Raw genomic sequence first — 22,176 nt, forward strand, 5'->3', positions numbered from 1 at the left:
ATTGATGTGTTTTATTTAACTACGTGAGAGCCCATTGAGTTCACCATCTCCTATGACTGACGCAGTCTCACATCACCACCCCCACTCATATGGAGCCCCTGTCACTGACAGCAGCCACGGCTGGGAGTCTAACTCAGGGGTCCCAGCTGCCAGGAGCTCCCGCAGGCTCCACTGAGCACAGCTCTGAGTCACGGGCAGGCAGGGAGCTGGAGTAAAACTCAGGCCCTTGGAGAGGGCCGGCTCAGGGTCTCTGGCGTGGCCATTGTGAGCCGTGTTCTATCACTCACTGTGAGGTTCTGGTGCAAGTGCGGTCGATACTCACGAAGCTTCTGGTTCTATTGGCTGACATAGTCTCAGCCTCCTCCTCATGCAGTAAAAAACAACTCCAGCAACCAGAGCAGCAATGACTCCAAGGACGATTCCAACTAAAGGTAACGGAGCTGGAGCTGAGGTTGGTGTGGGCGTTGCGTCTCTCGGTTCTATTAAACACAAACGCAGACGATCACAGCAACACGTGAACACCCAAGAGATGCACACAGTCAACGTCTTCTTCCTCTTCCTGCCATGTCCCCCTCCTCTCGTGCGGTCTCTGCCCTGCAGCTCCTCCTGCTCTGCTCGTTGCTGCCTTGGGCCACCTCCGCGTCTACTCCCCAGCCCTCGAATCCGCCGCGTTCGCCACTTCTACTCCCCTCGCTCTCGGCCTGCCCATCTGTCTCTGCCCTGGTGCCTCCACGTCCATCGCCCTTGCGGTTGCCCCCTCCTCTACTAAGGCAGCCCCAGCCGTGTGAGGCGACTCCCTCTCTCCGCTCGAGTGAGATGAGCACCGCCACTTCCGCCTCCTTCTCCAGCTCTTCAGTTCTGACAGATCCAGTCCTGTGATCGCTGAGATCCATCGCACCATCCTCGTTTCTGTGCTGCACACCATCTGCTCCTCCTGGTTGTCAGGAGGAGCAGATGGGCTGTGGCTTTATTGAACGCGCATTCTGGCTCTACACGATACACCTAATGAGGACTGTTTTCCGGAACATGGGGTGATGTTTCGGCTTGACGCTGCTAAGACTCTCATCTCCTTGTCGAAAAGTAGTGTCGTGAGGGTGCTACATCCATTGAAAGGTGTGAATTAATCCACTGTAAGAACCGTCTAATTACCACGCATCTTTTAGTTTGTGTGTGTTTTTAAGAATGTTTCGTGTGAAAAAGTAACACACTCGACATGCACAGCGATGCAATGGGAATGTTCACAGTGCCGCAAGCATCTCGCCATCCAGTCTTTGAGGACTTTAGATGACCGCCTAGATGGCGAATCGGCGACAGAGTCAGGGGCAAGCGTGGGGCTGGGAAATCATTGTCAGGGGAGAGCATTGGACGCGAGTTCTGTGGTGCGGGAATGGGATGGGGGTTTCATGTTAGGGAGTGTACGCATGCAAGACATGGAGAGTGACTCAGAATCATTTAATCCAAAAACAAGGGTCGAAATGTTGTAGAATTAGCAACACAGAGGGAGGGATGATCATTTCAGGCCCAGGAAGACAACCCTAGTTTTCCCACAATGTCAATAATTATCTGTCGGACGCGGTTCTGCCTAATGCATCATTTTCTTGGAACGTAACCCCCTGCGTCCGGTGAGGCCTGCCTGTAAATGTTAAATCGTGTTCAGAACAGCATTTGATGACTTTTTTGGACAATGTCCGGCAGCAGGCAATGACGCCAAATGGAGTCATGGACAACCAGCAGGAGGTCAATCATCGCTGTGCCGGTTTCCTGTTGATGCCGTAAATTACCTTGCAGCTCCCACATCAACACTTGAAGTGAATTCGAATCAGAAACTTATTTCCTGAGTAGAGCCCCTTGAGCTAAAAAGCTTTTTTCCGACATCAAAACATTCCACATCTCACAAGTGGACAACAATCTCATGAGACACAGACAGAGACAGGAACTTAAGCTGTCATTGGCTCATGTAGCCAACTCAACAAAGAGTCACGTTTCTTATACTACAGGATGTAATATCTGTGAGGAATAACAAAGACCCTTTATGGCTGTGCCACAGAGTGAATTTTTGTGATAAATCTGGACAATAAAGAGAATTTGAATTCTCGCTTAGCGAGAATGATAAAACGGTGGGTGTTAAATAGATCAAGGGAGGACATAATGCAAACCTGGCTCATTGTGAACGTTCAGCTGCAGATAACCGATGTCTTCCGTGCTTGACTTGTCGTATCGATAAATCGTGACCTCACAGCGATATCGTCCAGCGTCGTGGGTCTGGATGTTGCTGATGGTGATGGAGGCGTTACACGTCGACTCATCTCCCACCCAAGTCACCTGCATCGGCCTGAGGCTTCTCTTTCTGTGTATGATCTTATACACCTTGATGGCAAACGTGAGAACACACCAGGGCATGACTGTGTGTCCACATAATACACATGCTCATATTCCCAAAACTGACATAATATATAAATAACATTGAATTATAACAGATACATATATAATAAGCCTATATTTTAGGAAATTACTCTTCTTTAGAGGAGAGAGAACAGAGAGAATTTGAGATTATTATGGCTGAATATACAATACTATACTGGTGTCTGAAGAACTTTAAAGTTGACAATGGGACCAGAAAAGGAGAGAGGGTGACCTCTATTGAAATAAATTAGCATGAACGGGCATTAATAAAGAACATTTAATCATCATTGTGAGCAGGAGGGTGTAAGTAATCGTGTGAAAGTGTAACAGTGACGCACCTTCTCATCGTGTCCGTCTATGGTCCTGAACCACTCCACCAGCGTGTGTCTAATGCCCGTGATGTTGCAGGTGTAAGAGCAGGGCAGGAGAGCCGTGCTGCCTACTGTGGCGTCCTTTGCATCCGGGGTGACAACGGCCAGGTCTGTGGACAAACTCACGATGGTCACATGAGCAGTGGGAATGAACCTCTGGAAGAGGAGGAGGTGCTGGTCTCACAACGCAGTGGTGACAATTAGGACAGAGAAAGCGGGCAAATACTTTCCGTTAGAGGTCCCTTCAAGTGGAGCCAAGGTCATGAGATGTTAACTACCTCGCCTGGTAGACAGGGGTCGTGGGTTCGAGCCCGACCCTGACACCTGCTGCTGTATGTTTGGAGTTTGCGTGTTTACTCTCCCGGTGGTCACGTGGATTTTTCTCCGGGTCCTCCGGATTTCCCTGCCATATATAGAAAGATCCGTTTAGAGTATCTGGCTGCGTTAAATGCCCGTATGATAAGCCACTTCGTTAAGCTATCATTTGTCGCGTCTGAAAAAGAGCCATAGACCTCAGTGGGCCTTACCAGGAAAAATAAAATAGTTTAGTTTAAGTGACATTGGAGCAGGGAGGATTGTTTTCCGATAATGCAAAATCGAGTAATGTTTAACACGTTGGCTTTCGCGACCAATACGTGGGCGATGGCGGGATTTTCAAATTGGTGTTCCGCCGAAATGGCGGGAAGGCGCTGTGGTCGTCGGCTTTCGTCGCCCCGTGGCGGTCCAGCAGCCCCCAGCTGAGTGATGTGGTCCAGCATGCTGGCAGCGGCGTGCAGCAGCTCCATCAGCTTGGCGTGCGCCTGCCTCAGCCCCTCTGCCGACACCTCCCCACCCTCCTGTTGCTGCGGCGTAGCCGTATCTGGCCTTCGACTGCTCCGTGCTCTCTTCACCCGTCCCGGGCTCTCCGACTGCAGCGGTGTCCTCCGCCCACGGTATCCTGACTCGAGCTGTCCGGCGCGTGTCCATGTTCGTAGATTTTTACTTCTGACACCAGATGTAATACCGTTGACGACTCTTGACGCCGGAGTTGGAGGCACACAGGTTTATTTCACAGCACAACAGTGGGCATATAACACTCGAGGGGGTATCGGCCCCCTCACCCGGCTAGCTGGGAATACACACGCTAGCTACCCTAGCCTGCCTCTTAGTCCTCCACTAACGGGCTAGGGGAGGCTGTCTGGCCCGACACTGGTCAGTCGGGCTACGGTACCCGGAGTCCCAGAGCACTAGCTCTGGTTCTCGGGACCACGCCGCTGGCTCGGTCCTGCGCGGCCCTGACAAGGGCGGCGTCCCAGGGGAGTCCAGGGCTCTAGCTAGACGATCTTCGGTCTTCACTAGTTTAGCTTTAACATTCTCCCCGAGCCCCCTGACACATCCCTTTTTTATACTCAACCCCCGCTGAGGGGTGGGGCCCCGGGCTGCCCGGTGCGGACGTCGTTGAGAGCACCTCCCCCCGTGCACTCACGTAGCCCCGCCCACTGTGTTTGTTTCCCATAAGCTGCCATGCATAACGGCTCTCTCTCTAACACCCCTACACGTGCAACGCAAATGTTTACATATTGTCGCATGCATCTAGCCGTCCAATGTTACATGAATGCCTAGATGGCGAATCGTTTAACGTTCAAGTGACAGTGTTATGTACGAGTGTTGAGCGTGAGTGCCGTGGTACGGGAAGAGAAGTGGCGGAGGAGGTTTTGTGTTGAGGCCATAGTGAAAACTAAAGAGTGCACACACACAAGAAATGGAGAGCCACTCAGCATCCTTTAGTACAAAAACAAGCACCAACATTATTTAGAATTTGTAAAACAAAGAGGAAGGGGGTGATAATTTTGGATCCAGAAACGCAACCATAGTTTTCCAGTTAGGTCTATTATTTGCCAAATGCGGTTTAGCCCAACGCGCCATTTTCCAGGAACATAACCCCTGCGTTTGACGAGCTCTGCCTGGTTTAACTGCAAAAAGTTTGGAATTAGCCAAATTGAGTGCAATATCAGATAACCAAACAATGTTACGATGTTTGCGTCGTACTGTTTTTATTTAATAAATAATTTCACCTGGATAATCCGTTGAGAGGGAACATCTGCTTCGCAAATGTACCCAGGAGACCAGGCTAAGATGACAAACTCATGAGACTTGACATCTGGATTTACAAACAGGTCGCTTTGTTTTGAACCCAAACTCTCTTAGCAGAGCTAGTTCAGAACTCTGACCTCTGAGCCATACGGCAACCTCATGAGCAAAGTTGTTTTAAGGTTGAGTCAATGAAAAGGAGGCCCAAGCCAGGATTGTATGCCAATTGGACACTGAAAGTGAAGAGTCACAGGCAGGAGTTGAACCCAGATGACCATGGTTCTAGGTGCACGGTTCTGTCACATGTACGTATTCATGTTGAACTGTTTTCACACCGTACGTAGCCAGGCACGGAGGTGCGGGGGAAGGACAACAAACCAAACACGAAAGGCAAAACGTGGATTTATAGGATGGGTATTGAGTGCTCGGGCTGGGCCACATGACAGATGATGGGAGTAGTGAGTGTAAGGACAGACCTATGATGGACGTGATACAAACCTGTTCGTGGGTGGACAGTCAGCTGTAGATACCCAATGTCTTGCTTGATTTGTGGATACACCGAGACCTCACAGCGATATCGCCCAGAGTCGTGGGTCTGGATGTCACTGACGGTGATGGAGGCGTCGCACTTGGACACATCACCCACTGAGGTGGCCTGTAAAGGCCATTGTCTGTTCTCTCCCTCGGAGAAGTGATAAATCTGTGGTCAATAAAGGTGAAAGCAACACAGAGATCAAATGCGTTATATTATTTCAGTATAATATTCGTTCAGATAAAACCCGAGAATGATTCGAAATCCTTAATTTCGATCGGATCATTGGGGTTTATTTGTAATAAATCGGCATTTTGCGACCTCCACAGCCACTGTGTAGCATATTATTACGTGCCAGAGACTTTATGAAATGATAGCACAATAGTCTGAGTCCATAATTGTCAATAAGTAACGGAAAAGCGGTTATAAGTGACTCAGAATTGTGCAAAGTTGCGTATACGGAAGGCAAACACCTTCAGCGAGCGCGATGCCGATCACACACGGTTCGAAATCGACCCTCGATCGATGGCTGTAGAAGCGCCCGGGGATAAGTTCTTACTAACAACTCCTCTATCATTTTTCATTGCTGAGGGGTTGCCCCCCCTACCTGAAAATCCTGGCTCCGCCTCTGGATGCTTCGATCGCAACACAAGCGGTGTTCAACCGCCTGATGAAGACCGCTCGTGTTGCGATCGAAACGTCGTGGTTTTTTTATATGTTTTTTATTGTATTTTCATTTTTTTTTTCTATTTACGTGACTACTGAAAAAACTAAGAATATGAATACAAAACCTGTTCATCTGCTTTGGTTATTTTAAATGCTCAATAGTCACGTGATCAGGTTTACTAACAAAACTTATCAATTCCACGCCTGTGCTTTCTGCAATTTAGCGGCAAATGGCGCACAGAACAGACAGAGGAGTAACTCACCCTCTCTTCTCGCCCGTCGATGATCCTTAACCACTCCACCAGCGTGTGGGTAACGCCGCTGATTGTGCAGGTGTAGGAGCAGGGCAGCAGAAATGTGGTGCCTACTATGACGTCCATTTTATCCGGGGTCACAACCACGAGTTCTAGGGAAACCACACACAACGACAACATTAGTGTATTTTCTTATCTAATATAAATGTAATAACGCTAAACATTTGTCAGTAACAATGCGTTTTTAAAGTACAGAACAGGCAGACCTCGTTGAACGCGGGGGGTTACGTTCTTGGAAATGCCATGTTGGGCACAACTTTGTTAAACAACAAAACAGACCTCGTGGGAAAACTCGGGTTGCCTTCGTACCTTCGAAATGATCACCCCCTCCCTCTTTGTTTAACTAATACTACAAGATGCCCGCCCTCGTTATTGTACTAACGGATGCAGAGTCGTTCTCACGTCGTGTGTGTGTGTGTACACTCTTTGTCCATTTCAACGCAACACAAAACCCCCGTCTCCATTCTTCCCGCACCACGGCACTCGCACCCTACGCTCGCCACTAACACTGTCACTTGAACATTAATCATTCACCATCTAGTCGTCTGTATGACTAACGTTCTCAATAACCAGATGCATGCGGTAATGTTTGAACATTTACGTTGTGCTGCTGCTGTGCGTTTTGAGTGCATTACATTATCACACAAAAAACATACCCACACGTACACAGACATACACGGTAAAAACATCGTTCTCACAGTCGATTCATTCACTCCAACGGATGCAGCACTCTCACGGCACTAACTTTTTTATGCAGATACGAAAATGTTAGCATCGTCGAACTGCGTATCACCGAAATATCACCCCCACGTTGTGGAAAGCAAACCCTATCAGCCACAACCGTCTCGCGACAAAACACGCATTAGATAAAGCTGCGTTGGGCAAGGATTTCTTCGAAAAAAAAATTCGTTACTAAATGTTATCCCTGTGTCCCACCACTAATATACACATTAATTGGGATTTCTCACAGAGTAGTGCAACGTGTCTTGCTAGAGAACAGTCCGCAGAGTGGATATCACAGAGCTGACTCTAAGATTCCTTCAAGCGATCTCTGCTGGTCCACACAGTTGGGAGCAGGACATTCCCAAATTGCTCTTCCACATAGAACAGCGCTTATCGCGTAACAATCAACCAGATACGTTTGAATTATCAGAGTTTTAATTTCGTCAATTAAGTGCAAAATTGCAGAAAGGGGGGGCTTAGTCCATCAACTGACTCGACTTTAGGACGAGTGAGTTGGTTAACTCGCAGGCAAATGTCTGGACTTGAACCCATGCTTCTGAGTGGAGCTAGCTCAGAACTCTGACCTGAGTCACCTCCTATGCGACATTGTTTTAAGATTGCGTAAATGTCGATGAGTAGCAGTCAAAGGTTTTGATGTTCATTGGTGGTGATGAGATCGTAGCCAGGGGTTGAACTCAGTTCACCGTGGCACTGGGCCCATGCCTCTAAAGTGTAGATGTTGAGTTCAATATCAGTTCTATAGGATAGATGATAAGAGTTGTGGATGGTAATATAGACGTTTGAAGGAAATAACACAAACCTGATGGACTGGTGATATTCAGCTGTAGATACCCAATGTCGTGCTTGTTTTGTGGAAACACTGTGACCTCACAGCGATATCGCCCAGAGTTGTGAGTCTTGATGTCACTGACGGTGATGGAGGCGTCGCACTTGGACACATCACCCATCCAGGTGGCGTGTAAAGGCCATTGTCCATCTCCATTGGGGAATCTATAAAGCTGTGGTCAACAAAAGCGAGAGCATGCACTGATCAAAGATGTATGTATGTTGTATGTATGTTGTATGTATGTTGTATGTATGTTGTATGTATGTTGAACTTCTTTGGCACAGTACATAGCCAACTGTGGTAATCGGAGATGCGGGGGAAGGACAACAAACTAAACACAAACATCAGTTTTAAAGAAACGAGTTTTCAACCTAGATGATAATTTAAAAGTGCGTAGCTCCAGTGGCTTCCTCATATCGGAAGGCAGAGCATTCAAGATGGCCGCAGCAGCGCATGTGACACCGCGCGATGCGGTGACCATCTTTGTTCGATGACCAATAAAAAGCTGCTGCGCCTAGAATGAATAAGAATGTCTTTATCACGTGTTGGACGCCTTTTACCGGAATTAAAATACAGGAGGTGGTAAGATGTAGAGTTAGCACGGTTGGCTACTTATCGTGCGAAAAAAGTTCAACGTACATACACGAGACCTGGATATGAGCTATACATTCACGGTCATATGTATGGACGTTATGACATCACAATGCCATGTGATGTCATAGCTGTTGTACATATCAAACAGTCTACCAGAACATGCATGCTAATTGCATTGTCTTTCAAAATGTATATCAATAAAACCCTGGGAGAGAATATTTTGAGACGGGTTTTAGATCACCCACCCTTGACCACTGGCTACGTATGCATATAATTAACGTGAGCAGATAAATATACTGTAGTGCACTATAAGGCAGTACTCGACTTAGGAATATAATTAGTTCCTGTGACCCATTCATACGTTGGATGTTCGTAAGTCGATGACTACATGTACATTGTTCCAGTGATGTCATTTTTTTTATTTAATTTGTATATATTTTAAAAATATACTCTAATGATCGAGATAAATTACCATTCTGTACTATGAATATGGAAAAATGTATTAATTGAAAGAATGGGTTAAATCTATGGGACCTTTTTGCCAGTATCAAAGTGTAATACGAGAGTTCATCGATGAGCGCCAATCAGTGGATAGGCTCCGCCGCTTGGGCCATCACCCAATTAGAGGGATGGGCCGAGGTTAGGGGCGGAGCTCAAAAGGCTCTGGGGAAGTAACCATCTAGAAGGTTCGTGAGGGGACGTGGCTGTAGGCGGGGATTGGTGACGTAGGCCAGGGGATATAAGGGTAAGCGGAAGAGAGCTCGAGGTCAGTGTGCGGAGTCAGAGAGCGAAAAAAATTAAAGCCTCTCCAAGACAAAAACAACCTCAAAGCTAGCGGCCCTGTGGCGCGCAAAACAAACAGTGGAGGAGCAGCGGCTGTCTCAACAGCTAACAAACAATGACGGCACCTCAGCGGCACGAGCTGAGAAAACTGCAGGGCAGCGTGCATGGAGACAAGCCAAAGACTACACAGTTACTCTCTTTCTGGTTCCTTCCATTTTGCTGAACGACATCACTTTTAATTTTCCTGTTGTTGTCCATCCTGCAGATGTGTCCAAATAGCGCCAGTTTCCTTCTCATCAGTGTCTGCATCATCAGGTTGTCTTCTTGCTGTGTGTGTTCACTCTTTGTTCTTCAATATCGCCTCAACACAAAACCCCGGTCTCCATTACTCTTCCCATACCACGGCACTCACGATGATGTTGGTCGCGAAAGCCTGCGTGTTAAACTGACTAACCTCTATGGGGAGGATACTTTTCTTCAAACCAGAAAATTGGAGAAACTCCGAATTAAGCGGATGAAGCTGTGGTCTTCACCGGCGTTCCTCAAAAGATGCAGAGATTACGTTGATTGCCACATAAATAGCCCAACCGGCAGTGGATACCCATTCTCATTTATATGCATTCATTAATCCCCTTGCCCCACATCGCTCAAGAAGTTCTCACAAGTGATGCCATCACATCTACCCCTCTATTTAAGGAACTAAACAGGAGGATTTCTCCACAAATCTGGCTGTCGCCTGATGAAGCTGGTTGTAATTACTGGCGAAACGTCACGGTACTCAGATTGTAAATGTTGTGGCTTTGCTCTGCAACACACCGGTGTGCTGTACTAGTAACGAATTGGCATGTTCTGTTTACGTGACAAACCCCATTACTAATTGCATGTGTGTCGGGTGGTGGCGGATTTAATAACAACTTTGATATATTTACGCGATCTAACCAAAAACAACCTCTAATATGGATCACCCCCCACCCCTCCCCAACAAACCGTGTATAGCCGAAAGACGCATTCAAAAAAGCTGCGTTGGGCAAGGTTTTCCCGCATTCAGCTGTCTCGCTATGATAGAGAGATTTGAAACTCACTCTCTCTTCTTTGCATCCATCTGTCATTCTCCACCACTCCACCAGCGTGTGGTTAACGCCGCTGATTGTACAGGTGTAGGAGCAGGGCAGGAGAATCTTGCTGCCTGCTACGGCGTTCATTTTCTCGGGGGTGACGACCATAAATTCTAGGGAAACAACAACAAACAGCGTATGGAACATGAGAATAGGGTTTAACCCTTTCTGGCAAAAAACCATGAGGTGTGTTAAGATGTTGAAACGCCAAATAGAAACTTTTTTCAAGACATTAAGTGTCGCATTGACCATGCACAGTACTTGTGGTGAACATGCAAACAGACGTGGCTCTGATAATTATATTGTCTTTGAAACTGATTGGCCTGCACCAAAGGACAGACTTATTTATGGCCTAGTCTCACCAGCTGTGTCATACCAGAGAACGCCTAAAGGCGAACAGTACGAAGACAATGCACGTATCAGAGCGTTTGTAGCTGGGAGTGAGCAGCTGTATCACGTTCTGATGGCAATTGGACATCGCTGTTGATGAGATTTATAGCCAGGAGTTGAAGCCAGATATGTTTATACTTATAGTTGCAACATGTCATGAGATGCAGAATCCATTGGATCCCTCAAAGTGCAGCGCAACCTTTCGTGTTAAGAGTATGGCCCACAGAAGTAGATATCACACAACTACCTCTGACATCCCATGAAGTGACCTCTGGTCCATGTGTGTGTGTTGAACTTCTCTCGCACCATACGTAGCCAACCGTGCTAATCGGAGGTGCGAGGAAACGACAACAAACTAAACACAAGAAATTAGTTTGTCTATTTAGATTATTTAAAAGCGCACAGCATAGTAGCTTCCTAATATCAGAAAGAAGAGCATTCCAGACAGTCGCAAAAGCGCATCCTAAAGCGAGGTGATGCAGTGACCGATGGCGAGCCAAAAGCCTCTGGCAGGATATCCAGAGTTCGCGTGATGATGGTTTATGCTCCTTGTTGATGTCAGTAAGGTGGTACTGTGGTTGATTTTTGATCATTGGTGTCTCTCTCCCCCCTCTTCTGGACATTTATAACACCCGCATCACCAGCAAAGCAATCAAGATTGCAGGTGATCCCACCCACCCATCTCACAGCCTCTTCAGCCTGCTGCCGTCAGGGAGGAGACTGCGGAGTCTTCCGGCCAGGACCAGCAGGCTCAAAGACAGTTTCTTTCACCAGGCTGTCAGGAGACTCAACTCCCTCCCTGCTCTACCATCACTCCCCCCCTCTGCCCACCCTCCTCCCTTTGCCCCCTGACCCCAACCTCCACACACACATTCACTCGTACATCCTGATCTCTGGACTGCACATTGCACTACATCGCACTACCACACTGGTTTAAATATCTTATTTCTTTAAATACTTTATTTAAATAATATTTTACATTTTATAATTCTTGACTGTTGTTTATTTTAAGTCTATTACATTTTTTGATTATTTATCTTGTGTTGATCGCCGATTGTTTATTGTTTATTTATGTCTGTTAATTGTGATTCATTTTTTAATTTCTTGGTTGCACCGTGGGACCAAGAGAGAGGACTGTAATTTCATCTGTGTTGTATGTCATGCATGTAACACACTTGACAATAAAGTGACTTTAAGACTTAAGACTAATACTTTAAGAACTTTGTGTAATAAGTGCGACCTTTAGAAAGTGCGAGTTTGGCAATGCAGCTTGGCGAGCACTCGACGGACACGACCCCATCTTGCAGTACCCATCACGACGCGTGCCAGAGAGTTTTGTCCACGCTGCAGTTTGCAAATGTTTTTTTCCTGACATCCCGTAGAGTAGTGAGATGCAATAATGGAGTCTTTACGATATTACTGTACTAGGCTATACGCCACCGTGTTGGCTATGTCACTACTCAAGCAGTAGAGGGCAGTACGTTCCCATCTATCCTGCTACAGAGAGTTCATGTTGATGGCAGTCGGGCCGACTTTTTCGTCATTCTCAGATCTAGAATTGAGGTGCTGCACCAACGTTAATGTGAAGAGAATTTTGTGCACTCACTGTGATGACCGGCCTGAGAGCAATGCACTTGTGAATCTGGCATTAAGGTCAGGTGAAACGAGTTCTAGTTAAATTTTGATTTAAAGCTTTCGTGACTGCAGGGATTAATATTCTTGGTTCTTTCGGTAAAGTCACGTAGAAGGGAAATAATTAAAAGATTAAACAATAAAATTATCACGACTTTCGACTGCAACACAAGCAGTCATCAGGTGTGAAATCCACAGCAAGAAAATTTGAAAAAAGTGGCGTTTTTTTCTTAACGTCAGCACCACGGACAGCGATTTGGCAGTTGGTCAGATGGACGAGTCCATCTATGTTCGGAAAAGAGGAGGGGGGAGCAGAAAAGGGAATGCGGTCTGAAAGTCACCGTAAGCGTGAAAACAATCAAGACCCGAAATGGTTTATCAAATCCTTCCAATGATTGCTAAGCCAGAATCCATCTTCTCGGTTGAAATTGTCTGTGTTTGTATATGTGGATAGCCTCATGCACGAATCTCTCATGGTAGCCAGATGGCTTGCAGAGAACCTCTGTCTTGGAGAAGTCAATATCATGTGAGCCCACTGAATTATAACAGTGATCTGCCACGGCCGAGGTGTTGGTCCTACCTTGTTTTAGGTCTGTTTTGTGCTCACGGATGCGGTCCGAGACGTGTCGTTTGGTTTCCCCAATGTAACTGCTACCACAGAGGCAACTTAGTTTGTAGACGACAGGGTACTGTATGTCTGGAACTACATCTTTTACAGACGGGACCAGATCACGGATTTTATGTACTGTGTTGAATCGGACCTGGGTCTTGTGTATATTCAAGATTTTGGAGATCTTTTTTGTGATCCCCGCAATGTAGGGTAAGGTGATGGTTTTGAATGGCCCCTCTCTTGCCCACTTCAGCGGTTGTTTCTTGCTGTGGTTGTCCCGCCTGATGACGGACGCTTGCGTTGCACCCGAAACGTGATTTAATTTGTTTTTTCACCTACGTGACTTTACCGAAAGAACCACAGAGTATGGATCCCTGCAGTCACGAAAACCTCAAATCTAGATTCGTCCTGTAGCTTTTAATTGAACTAATGGAGCGAGCATAATTATATTTGTATTTTTGGTAGACATTGTTTTGATTCAGAGAGAATATTTTATTTATATATTTATGGCAATTAACATTATTTGCCAAATTGATGTTGTAGTATTATAATTGGATTATAACAAGGTATTATTTAATTTGTGCAGGATTATACAGTATTTAGAAAACACTCTAGATGTTTCTAGAAGATAGTTTAGTTAAATGTAAAATCTTTCAGATGTTATACGTTGAATGTGTATTGTGTATGATAAGCAGGCGTTATACTGGTAGGAACGAAGTGGACCAGCCACCAATAGATTATATCGTCCGTCCGTTTGTCCGTCCGTCCGTGTAGCAACATCGCCCCCTACTGCAAACACTTGGCATGACCCTACAAAAACCGAGACCTAGGCCTGAAACTCTCCCTTCATATCGTACCCCCGCGTGTGTGAAAGGGAGTTATTGTTTAACAATGTTACATTCCCTGATGTTTTTAAATAGAAACATTTACATTTAAAGCTTTTACATAAATAATTAAAACATTTATATTAACAATTAACTCACGGCGGCCTAAGGCCTACAGCTAGGCCTAAAGCCTAGACCTAGGCCTCAAACTCTCCCTTCGTATCGTAACCCCGCGTGTGTGAAAGGGAGTTAATGTTTAACAATGTTACATTCCCTGATGTTTTTAAATAGCAACATTTACATTTAAAGCTTTTACATAAATAATTAAAACATTTATATTAACAATTAACTCACGGCGGCCTAAGGCCTACAGCTAGGCCTAAAGCCTAGACCTAGGCCTCAAACTCTCCCTTCGTATCGTACCCCCGCGTGTGTGAAAGGGAGTTAATGTTTAACAATGCTACATTCCTTGATGTTTTTAAATAGCAACATTTACATTTAAAGCTTTTACATAAATAATTAAAACATTTATATTACCAATTAACTCACGGCGGCCTAAGGCCTACAGCTAGGTCTAAAGCCTAGACTTAGGCCTCAAACTCTCCCTTCGTATCGTACACCCGGGTGTGTGAAAGGGAGTTAATGTTTAACAATGTTACATTCCCTGATGTTTTTAAATAGCAACATTTACATTTAAAGCTTTTACATAAATAATTAAAACATTTATATTAACAATTAACTCACGGCGGCCTAAGGCCTACAGCTAGGCCTAAAGCCTAGACCTAGGCCTCAAACTCTCCCTTCGTATCGTACCCCCGCGTGTGTGAAAGGGAGTTAATGTTTAACAATGTTACATTCCCTGATGTTTTTTAATAGAAACATTTAAATTTAAAGCTTTTACATTAAAAACAACTCCCTACCCCCCCACCCTCGTCGGCGGCTCTCCAGCCGAGCCAGGACTGGGAATCTCTCCCCCGCTCGGGGTGTATTGGGTGGGGCTACAGCGGCAGGGGGCGGGGCTACGCGGGGTTGGGCGGGGCAACGGCGGCAGGGGGCGTGGGCACGAGGTGGAGGGCGGGGCTATGCGGGGTTGGGGCGGGGTTACGGCGGGAAGGGGCGGGGCAAGGTGCTGGGGCGGGGCCACGGGTGGCCGGGGCGGGGTTACGCGGGTGGAGGGCGGGGCCACGGGGCATCCACTTATTGGCGGCCATTTTTTGCCATTTAATTTTATTATAGCCATTCAATTGTTCGGTCCTACCAAGCCCACCCCACAGGGTCCTGTTCATTATTGCGATTCGGGTGGACACTGTACAGGGGTTGAGCAGTGAGGTGGTGTGAACTGGGCTTGATTGGTGTGCATCTGGTCATAATTACAGATGCACAAATGCGCTTCAGAGGAACACTGAAATAAAGAGTTGCAGTTACACAACCCTCTGGTTGTGCCTTGGTGGTGGAGTATACCCCATTCTCAGAGGGAATGCAGAACACAACGCAGAGTATCTACTCATCCCCTCCAAACTCATCTACTATTATTGTTTTTACACGCTTTCATTTAACTCACTCTGTCTGTTGTCGTTGTTGTCGTTGTCTCCTCAAATTTTGTAACTCAATTTTAACCCACTTCTCAATGTGGTATCGACTGCAAACCTGGTATACTTATGTCATACTGATGACAATAATATACTCTATAGCTATTTTCACTGCCCAGATAATAGTTAACTAGTGATGATGATGAAGGTGGTGATGGTGATGAAGATGGTGGTAATAATGATGGTTGTGGTGATGATGCTGATTATAGTGATGATGATGGTGGTGATGATGATGGTGGTAATGATGATGGTGGTCATGAAATTGGTGATAGTGATGATAGTGGTGATGATGGCGGTTGTGGTGATGATAGTGGTGGTGACAATGATGAAGATGGTGGTGATGGTGATGATGTTGGTGGTGACGATGATGGTCGTCATGATGGTACTCTTAGGTTTTTTCGGTAAAGTCACGTAGGTAATAAAATAATAACATAACAATAATAATAAATGAAAATAACTCAATTATATCACGACGTTTGGGAGGCAACACAAGTCTCCGTCTTCAGATGGGACTGTAACATCTAAATTTACTGTATCAAGTGAAGAGAAATCCAAGAGACAAGCTCTTAAATACTGGTTAAGGCGAGGGGGGAGGAGCTTATCTAAATGTGGCAGTCAGGGACTGGGAGGGTGGGGAGGGCTAGATGGTGATGATGGTCGTTATGGTCATGATGGCGATGGTGGCGCTGATGAATTTGAGTTGACCACGACCTGCTATTGAACTCACCATGTGGTGTTCTTTGGTGATGCGCCTCGCACTCGAAGGCATTTCCAACTCCCGCGCTGTCAACGACCACCGTTCCTGCAGATAAATCAGAATCTCAGAATCAGAACTTATTTATTTACTTATGTAATATCTTCAATAATGGCGGGAGACGAGTTGACGGGGCAGCACTCTTTTATTCACAACGGTTGCACAAGTAACAGTCCCACCGAGATAACACCTATGTCACACGTGCCTGACTCGGCCACGCACTCCGTCTCCCCCGTGGGGTACGCGTACCTAACTCTGCCTTGCACTCAGGCTCTCCGGCTACGCTCTCCCCACGGGGAGCTATCAGACCCCTATGCGCATCCGGCTCGGGCCACACTCAGTCTCTCCCGTAGGGTACGCGTGCCTAACTCTGCCTCGGCTCAGGCTCTCCGGCTACGCTCTCCCCACGGGGAGCTATCAGACCCGCCTTGTCAGGCCACGGGTCTCGACCACTGAGTTACACTGCCCGAGCCCTTACAAGGGCGTCGGGCCGTGAATCCCAAGGCCTCGCCTCTGAGCCTCACAGAGCCCCGGCCCTTACAAGGGCAGCGGGGCTAGGAGTCCAGGGCCTATCTCTTCCTCCGTCTTCTATCTTCACCGGTTACCAACTCCCTGAGTGCCCGCTCGCATCGCCTTACATAGCCCTTCGCTCCCCAGGGGGCGGAGCCTATGCGGACCGCGATGTGAGCACCCGCTTGCGGACCGTGATGTAACCAATCACCACGCGCTGGCTCACGATCCCCCCTGCCAGCACGTATCACCACTACACTTGTACTGAATTTTATAGGTAAGATACTGGAGGAATTCGATGAGCTATGAAGCTCTTTTGCAAAGAAGATCCAGTAGGGCCACGGGGTAAGAACGTTACGCTGATGACGATCACATTAGGGGCGCCACGGTGGCTAGTAGATGTTAACGACCTCGCCTGGTATACAGGAGGCCGTGGGTTCGATCCCAACCATAACGCCACGGTGGCTAGGAGATGTTAACAACCTCGCCTGGTATACAGGAGGTTGTGGTGTTCGATCCCAACCATAACGCCTGTTGTATATTTTGAGTTTTCGTGTTTTCCCCGTGGTCTCGTGGCTTTTACTCTGGATCCTCCGGTTGTTCCCTCCACATTTAGAATCAACATCACGCGCTTAGAGTATTTGGCTGCTAGACATTTCCACGTGATGATGATGATGACGATCAGCCACTTCGTTGCGCTATCATTTGTGGCAAGCATCATAGCCGGCGCACAGCAATGCCTTGCATTGCCCTGCTCTTTGCTGTATCTATGTACGTATGTTGAACTTGTTTCGCACCGTACATAGCCAACCGTGCTAAGTGTGTGTTGAACTTCTTTCGCACCGTACGTAGCCAACCGTGCTACGTATGTTGAACTTCTTTCGCACCGTACGTAGCCAACCGTGCTAAGTGTGTATATTAAACTTATTTCGCACCACACGTAGCCAACCGTGCTACGTATGTTGAACTTCTTTCGCACCGTACGTAGACAACCGTGCTAAGCGGAGGTGCGGGGGAACGACAACAAACGACCTTGTTGCTGGCTACACAGAGGCCCGCAGATGCCCCGTGACAACCTGTCAAGCGTGATCGGTGCTGAACTGCCCAGACTCAACAGCCCTGCCAATCTGCACAGACCGGACGAGTTCCTGATTGCATTGTGCCACCGGTATTGACGGTATGTGTGGTATGTGGGGTGTGTGGAATGAAAACCGCAGAGTCGCCTGATTATGCTCGTCGTTGTTGTAATTACCGGCGATACGTCACGGTACTCGGATTGTAAATGTTGTAGTGTATAATACACTATACACTACACTACTATACACTACACTACTACACTACATACTACTGTACACTACACTATAAGTGTAAATGTTGTAGTGGGCTTACTATCCAACACACAACAACCAGTCATAGCTGTACTAGTATAATACACTATACACTACATTATACACTACACTACTATACACCACACCTGTTATCTGTTTGCACATAGTCACTTTAAGATGTTTTCTTGTTCATGTTTTTGTTTTTTGTTTGTTGCGGTTGCACCCTATTCAAGAGCCGAATGGCTCACAGGGCTATACCTAATACATGAACTTTGAAAAAAAAATTACTTTGAACTTTGAACTACACTACACACTACACTACTATACACTACACTACTATACACTACACTATAAGTGTAAATGTTGTAGTGGGCTTATTCTCCAACACGCCAGTTGAACTAGTAACGAATTGGCACGTTGTGTTGACGTGACAAGAATGACCGATTGGCTGTGTCGGTTGTTAGTGGTGGGTGTAACGACGACACAACATTGATATTTACGCGATCTAAGACAACACAAACCTCCACTGTGGATAATGTTGGTCGCGACAGCCTCCTCCTACCACGACGAAGTGTTGCACTGAACCACAGAGGTAGACTCGCAGATCGCACACAGATGGGTGACTCACTTCTACACAGAGACAAAGATCCCCCGTGTAGCCTCAACAGAATGTCGGGGGCAAGTGCTGTTAGTAGTAGCGAGTAATAGCGCTTATGAATGCTACCGGCACTGTGGCACACGAGGGGGTGGGTGGCCAGCACCACGCCCGGCCGCCTTTGTCTCCCTAGTGTCGATGTTTACTACACACCACCGCTCCAGGTATCGTACGTAAAGCTATGCATAGGGAGACTCATAGACCAGACTCATATAGAACCATATAGATCCACAGACACCCACGGAAACCCATAGAGACCCATACTCATCGAAACCCATATTTAAAATAAACTATTTTGATGTTACCAGTTAAGGCCCACCGAGCTGTAAAGCTCTCTTTCAGAAGCGACCTGACCATCACAATAGTGCAACGAACTGGCTTATCATCGTCATCATCATGTTTGGAGAATTAGTGATGGTCAGCTCGCTTCTGATAAAAGAGCTACACAGCAGACACTATGCGACATCTCCTTTACCAGTGGCAAAATATAGTGATAGGGTTTTACCCTTTCAACTGGTACAAAAACTGACACCTTTATACAAGTTTTTGTACCAGTTGAAAGGGTAAAAACCTACTACTATGTTTTGCCACTGGTAAAGGAGGTCTCATAGTGTAAATGCTTACCCCGAGCTCTCAATACTCTGATGGTGATGCTGTCTTTGAGTTGTACACCTTTTGGCGTAATCTGGTCCAATACCAGTGGAGACTAGGCTCTAAGAAAAGCTGTCTCGGGTGTGGACCAATCAACTTCAAGGACAGTGCACATCATTATCAGAGTTGTTTCTTTTTGTTTGCATTTTGACTGCTTGTGTTGTGGTTATTGCAAACATGACGGCTTGTAAAACGGTGTCAGTTTTTGTACCAGTTAAAAGGGTAAAAACCTATCACTATAGCTACACAGCAGCTCAGTGGGGCCTGACGCCTGGTGAGATCAACTTAGTTTAGTATGCGTCTCTGTGGGTCTCTATGGGTGTCTGTAGGTCTCTATGGGTGTCTGTGGGTCTCTGTGGGTCTCTATGGGTCTCTGTGGGTCTCTATAGGTGTCTGTGGGTCTCTGGGTCTCTATGGGTCTCTATAGGTCTCTGGGTCTATATGGATGTCTATGGGTGTCTGTGGGTCTCTATGGGTGTCTGTAGGTCTCTATGGGTGCCTGTGGGTCTCTGTGGGTCTCTATGGGACTCTGTGGGTTTCTATGGGTCTCTGTGGGTCTCTATATGTCTCTGGGTCTATATGGATGTCTATGGGTGTCTGTGGGTCTCTATGTATTTCTATGCGTTTAGAGTATTTGGCTGCTGCTATCAATGTCCACGTGGCTGATCTGCTATCTTTAGTGATGGCCCAGCTCCCTTCTGATAAAAGAGCTACAAAGCAGCTCAGTGGAGTCCTTAAGCCTTGTGACAATAAACAGGAGCAGTGAACAGGAGCAGTGAACAGGAGCAGTGAACATGAGTAGTGAGAGTTAAACAATAAGATGTAGCCCAGTTGCCCGGCTATTGTCCACGGGAGATCCGTGAGTGCTGGGTGGATCACTTCAACAGCAGCAGCAATAAAGACAAAGGCCAACGTGGTCACTGCCGAGATCAAGTGCAGTGAGGGGTCCTTTAGCGAACACTGCACAGATAACAAATGTAAGTGGCGTTTAAACGGTGGTAAACCAAACTCACTCGAGTCAAAACAACAACAGTGCAAGTGCAATGCGAGTGCAAGAGAGAGACAAAGGCGGCCGGGCGGGTATGTTGGTGGTGCTGGCCACCTACCACCAGCCCGCACCCTCCTGTGCCACGGGTCTCTGTGTGTCTATGGGTCTCTGTGTGTGTCTCTGGGTCTACGTGTGTGTCTCTGGGTCTACGTGTGTGTCACGGGTCTCTGTGTGTCTCTGGGTCTCTGTGTGTGTCTATGGGTCTACGTGTGTGTCACGGGTTTCTGTGTGTCTCTGGGTCTCTGTGTGTGTGTCTATGGGTCTACGTGTGTGTCTCTGGGTCTCTGTGTGTGTCTATGGGTCTACGTGTGTGTCACGGGTCTCTGTGTGTCTCTGGGTCTCTGTGTGTGTCTATGGGTCTACGTGTGTGTCTCTGGGTCTCTGTGTGTGTCTATGGGTCTACGTGTGTGTCTCTGGGTCTCTGTGTGTGTCTATGGGTCTACGTGTGTGTCTATGGGTATCTGTGTGTGTATATGGGTCTACGTGTGTGTCTATGGGTCTACGTGTGTGTCTCTGGGTCTCTGTGTGTGTATATGGGTCTACGTGTGTGTCTATGGGTCTACGTGTGTTATCTATAGGTCTCTGTGTGTTAACTATGGGTCTCTGTGTGTGTCTATGGGTCTCTGTGTGTGTCTATGGGTCTCTGTGTGTGTCTATGGGTATCTGTGTGTATCTATGGGTCTCTGTGTGTGTCTATGGGTCTATGTGTGTATCTATGGGTATCTGTGTGTGTCTATGGGTCTATGTGTGTCTACGGGTGTGTGTGTGTGTGTGTCTAAGGGTCTATATGTATGTCTATGGGTCTATATGTATGTCTATGGGTCTCTGTGTGTCTATGGGTCTCTGTGTCAATCACGGGCTCCAGGCTCACACCCAACCCCTTACAGGGCTCACATCTGGAATGGAATTCCATGAACTCCGAGGTTGCTGCGTCAGCGATCTGACCCCTGAAGCATCCAACCACCTGAGCGTTTTGAATGACGCGCCTCTGAATAATGTGCGTACGTGTGTGTGTACGTGTGTGTGTACGTGTGTGTGTGTACGTGTGTGTACGTGTGTGTGTGTACGTGTGTGTGTGTACGTGTGTGCGTGCGTACGTGTGTGTACGTGTACGTGTGTGTAGGTGTGTATGTGTGTACGTGTGTGTAGGTGTGTGTGTGTACGTGTGTACGTGTGTGTGGGAATGTGGGGAGCGGTAGTGCAGTGATTAGCGCTACGCTACGCACCTGGTGACCTGGGTTCGATTCCAACTCACGGCCGACACCGGTGACAATTATTTGAACCGGTCCTGGACCTCCTCTAGGTCCACTCAGGCCTCAAATGAGTACCTGGTCCGATTTGTAAACATCGCCACTGGGGAGACAAAGGCGGCCGGGCGTGGTGCTGGCCACTCAAACCCTCGTGTGCCGTGCCGGCCTTCATCGGTGCTGCTCGCTAACATCACTTGCCCCAACAGTCTGTTGAGGCTACGCGGGGGGTCTTTGTCTTTGATGAACTTCGTTCCAGGCCATTGTGAACCTCCAAAGGTGAGAGACGCTCAGACGCAGATCGTAAACCGAGGATCTGAGCTGACTCAGCGTGTTCGTGACACAGCCATTGTGAAGGTCTCGCACATCGCACCCACTGGGAAACACTGTCAACGCACGACGTCTGATTGTTGTTTGTTGTTGTTCTAAGGTGCAGAGATGACATTTTACATTCCAGCACAGCCAGACAGCCATGAAGCCAGGCAGCCCAGCACGCTATAGTGACGCGTGTATTTGTCAG

At 47.2% G+C, this 22,176-nt stretch overlaps 1 protein-coding gene across 1 annotated transcript in view; it reads right to left on the reverse strand.

The window, feature by feature from the left end:
• Nucleotides 1-1,280: 1,280 nt before the first annotated feature.
• Nucleotides 1,281-22,176, reverse strand: part of LOC144738070 (junctional adhesion molecule-like) — a 107,852-nt gene continuing 86,956 nt past the window's right edge. The window contains exons 5-9 of the mRNA XM_078620980.1: nucleotides 7,900-8,098; nucleotides 6,306-6,448; nucleotides 5,415-5,544; nucleotides 2,742-2,884; nucleotides 1,281-1,292 (exon numbers count right to left, since the gene is read on the reverse strand). Coding sequence (XP_078477106.1) covers nucleotides 1,281-1,292; nucleotides 2,742-2,884; nucleotides 5,415-5,544; nucleotides 6,306-6,448; nucleotides 7,900-8,098 — 627 coding nt within the window. The remainder of the gene's footprint in view (nucleotides 1,293-2,741; nucleotides 2,885-5,414; nucleotides 5,545-6,305; nucleotides 6,449-7,899; nucleotides 8,099-22,176) is intronic.

This window comes from Lampetra planeri, chromosome 77 (assembly GCF_965212315.1).
Source record: "Lampetra planeri chromosome 77, kcLamPlan1.2.h2, whole genome shotgun sequence".
NCBI lineage: Eukaryota > Metazoa > Chordata > Hyperoartia > Petromyzontiformes > Petromyzontidae > Lampetra > Lampetra planeri.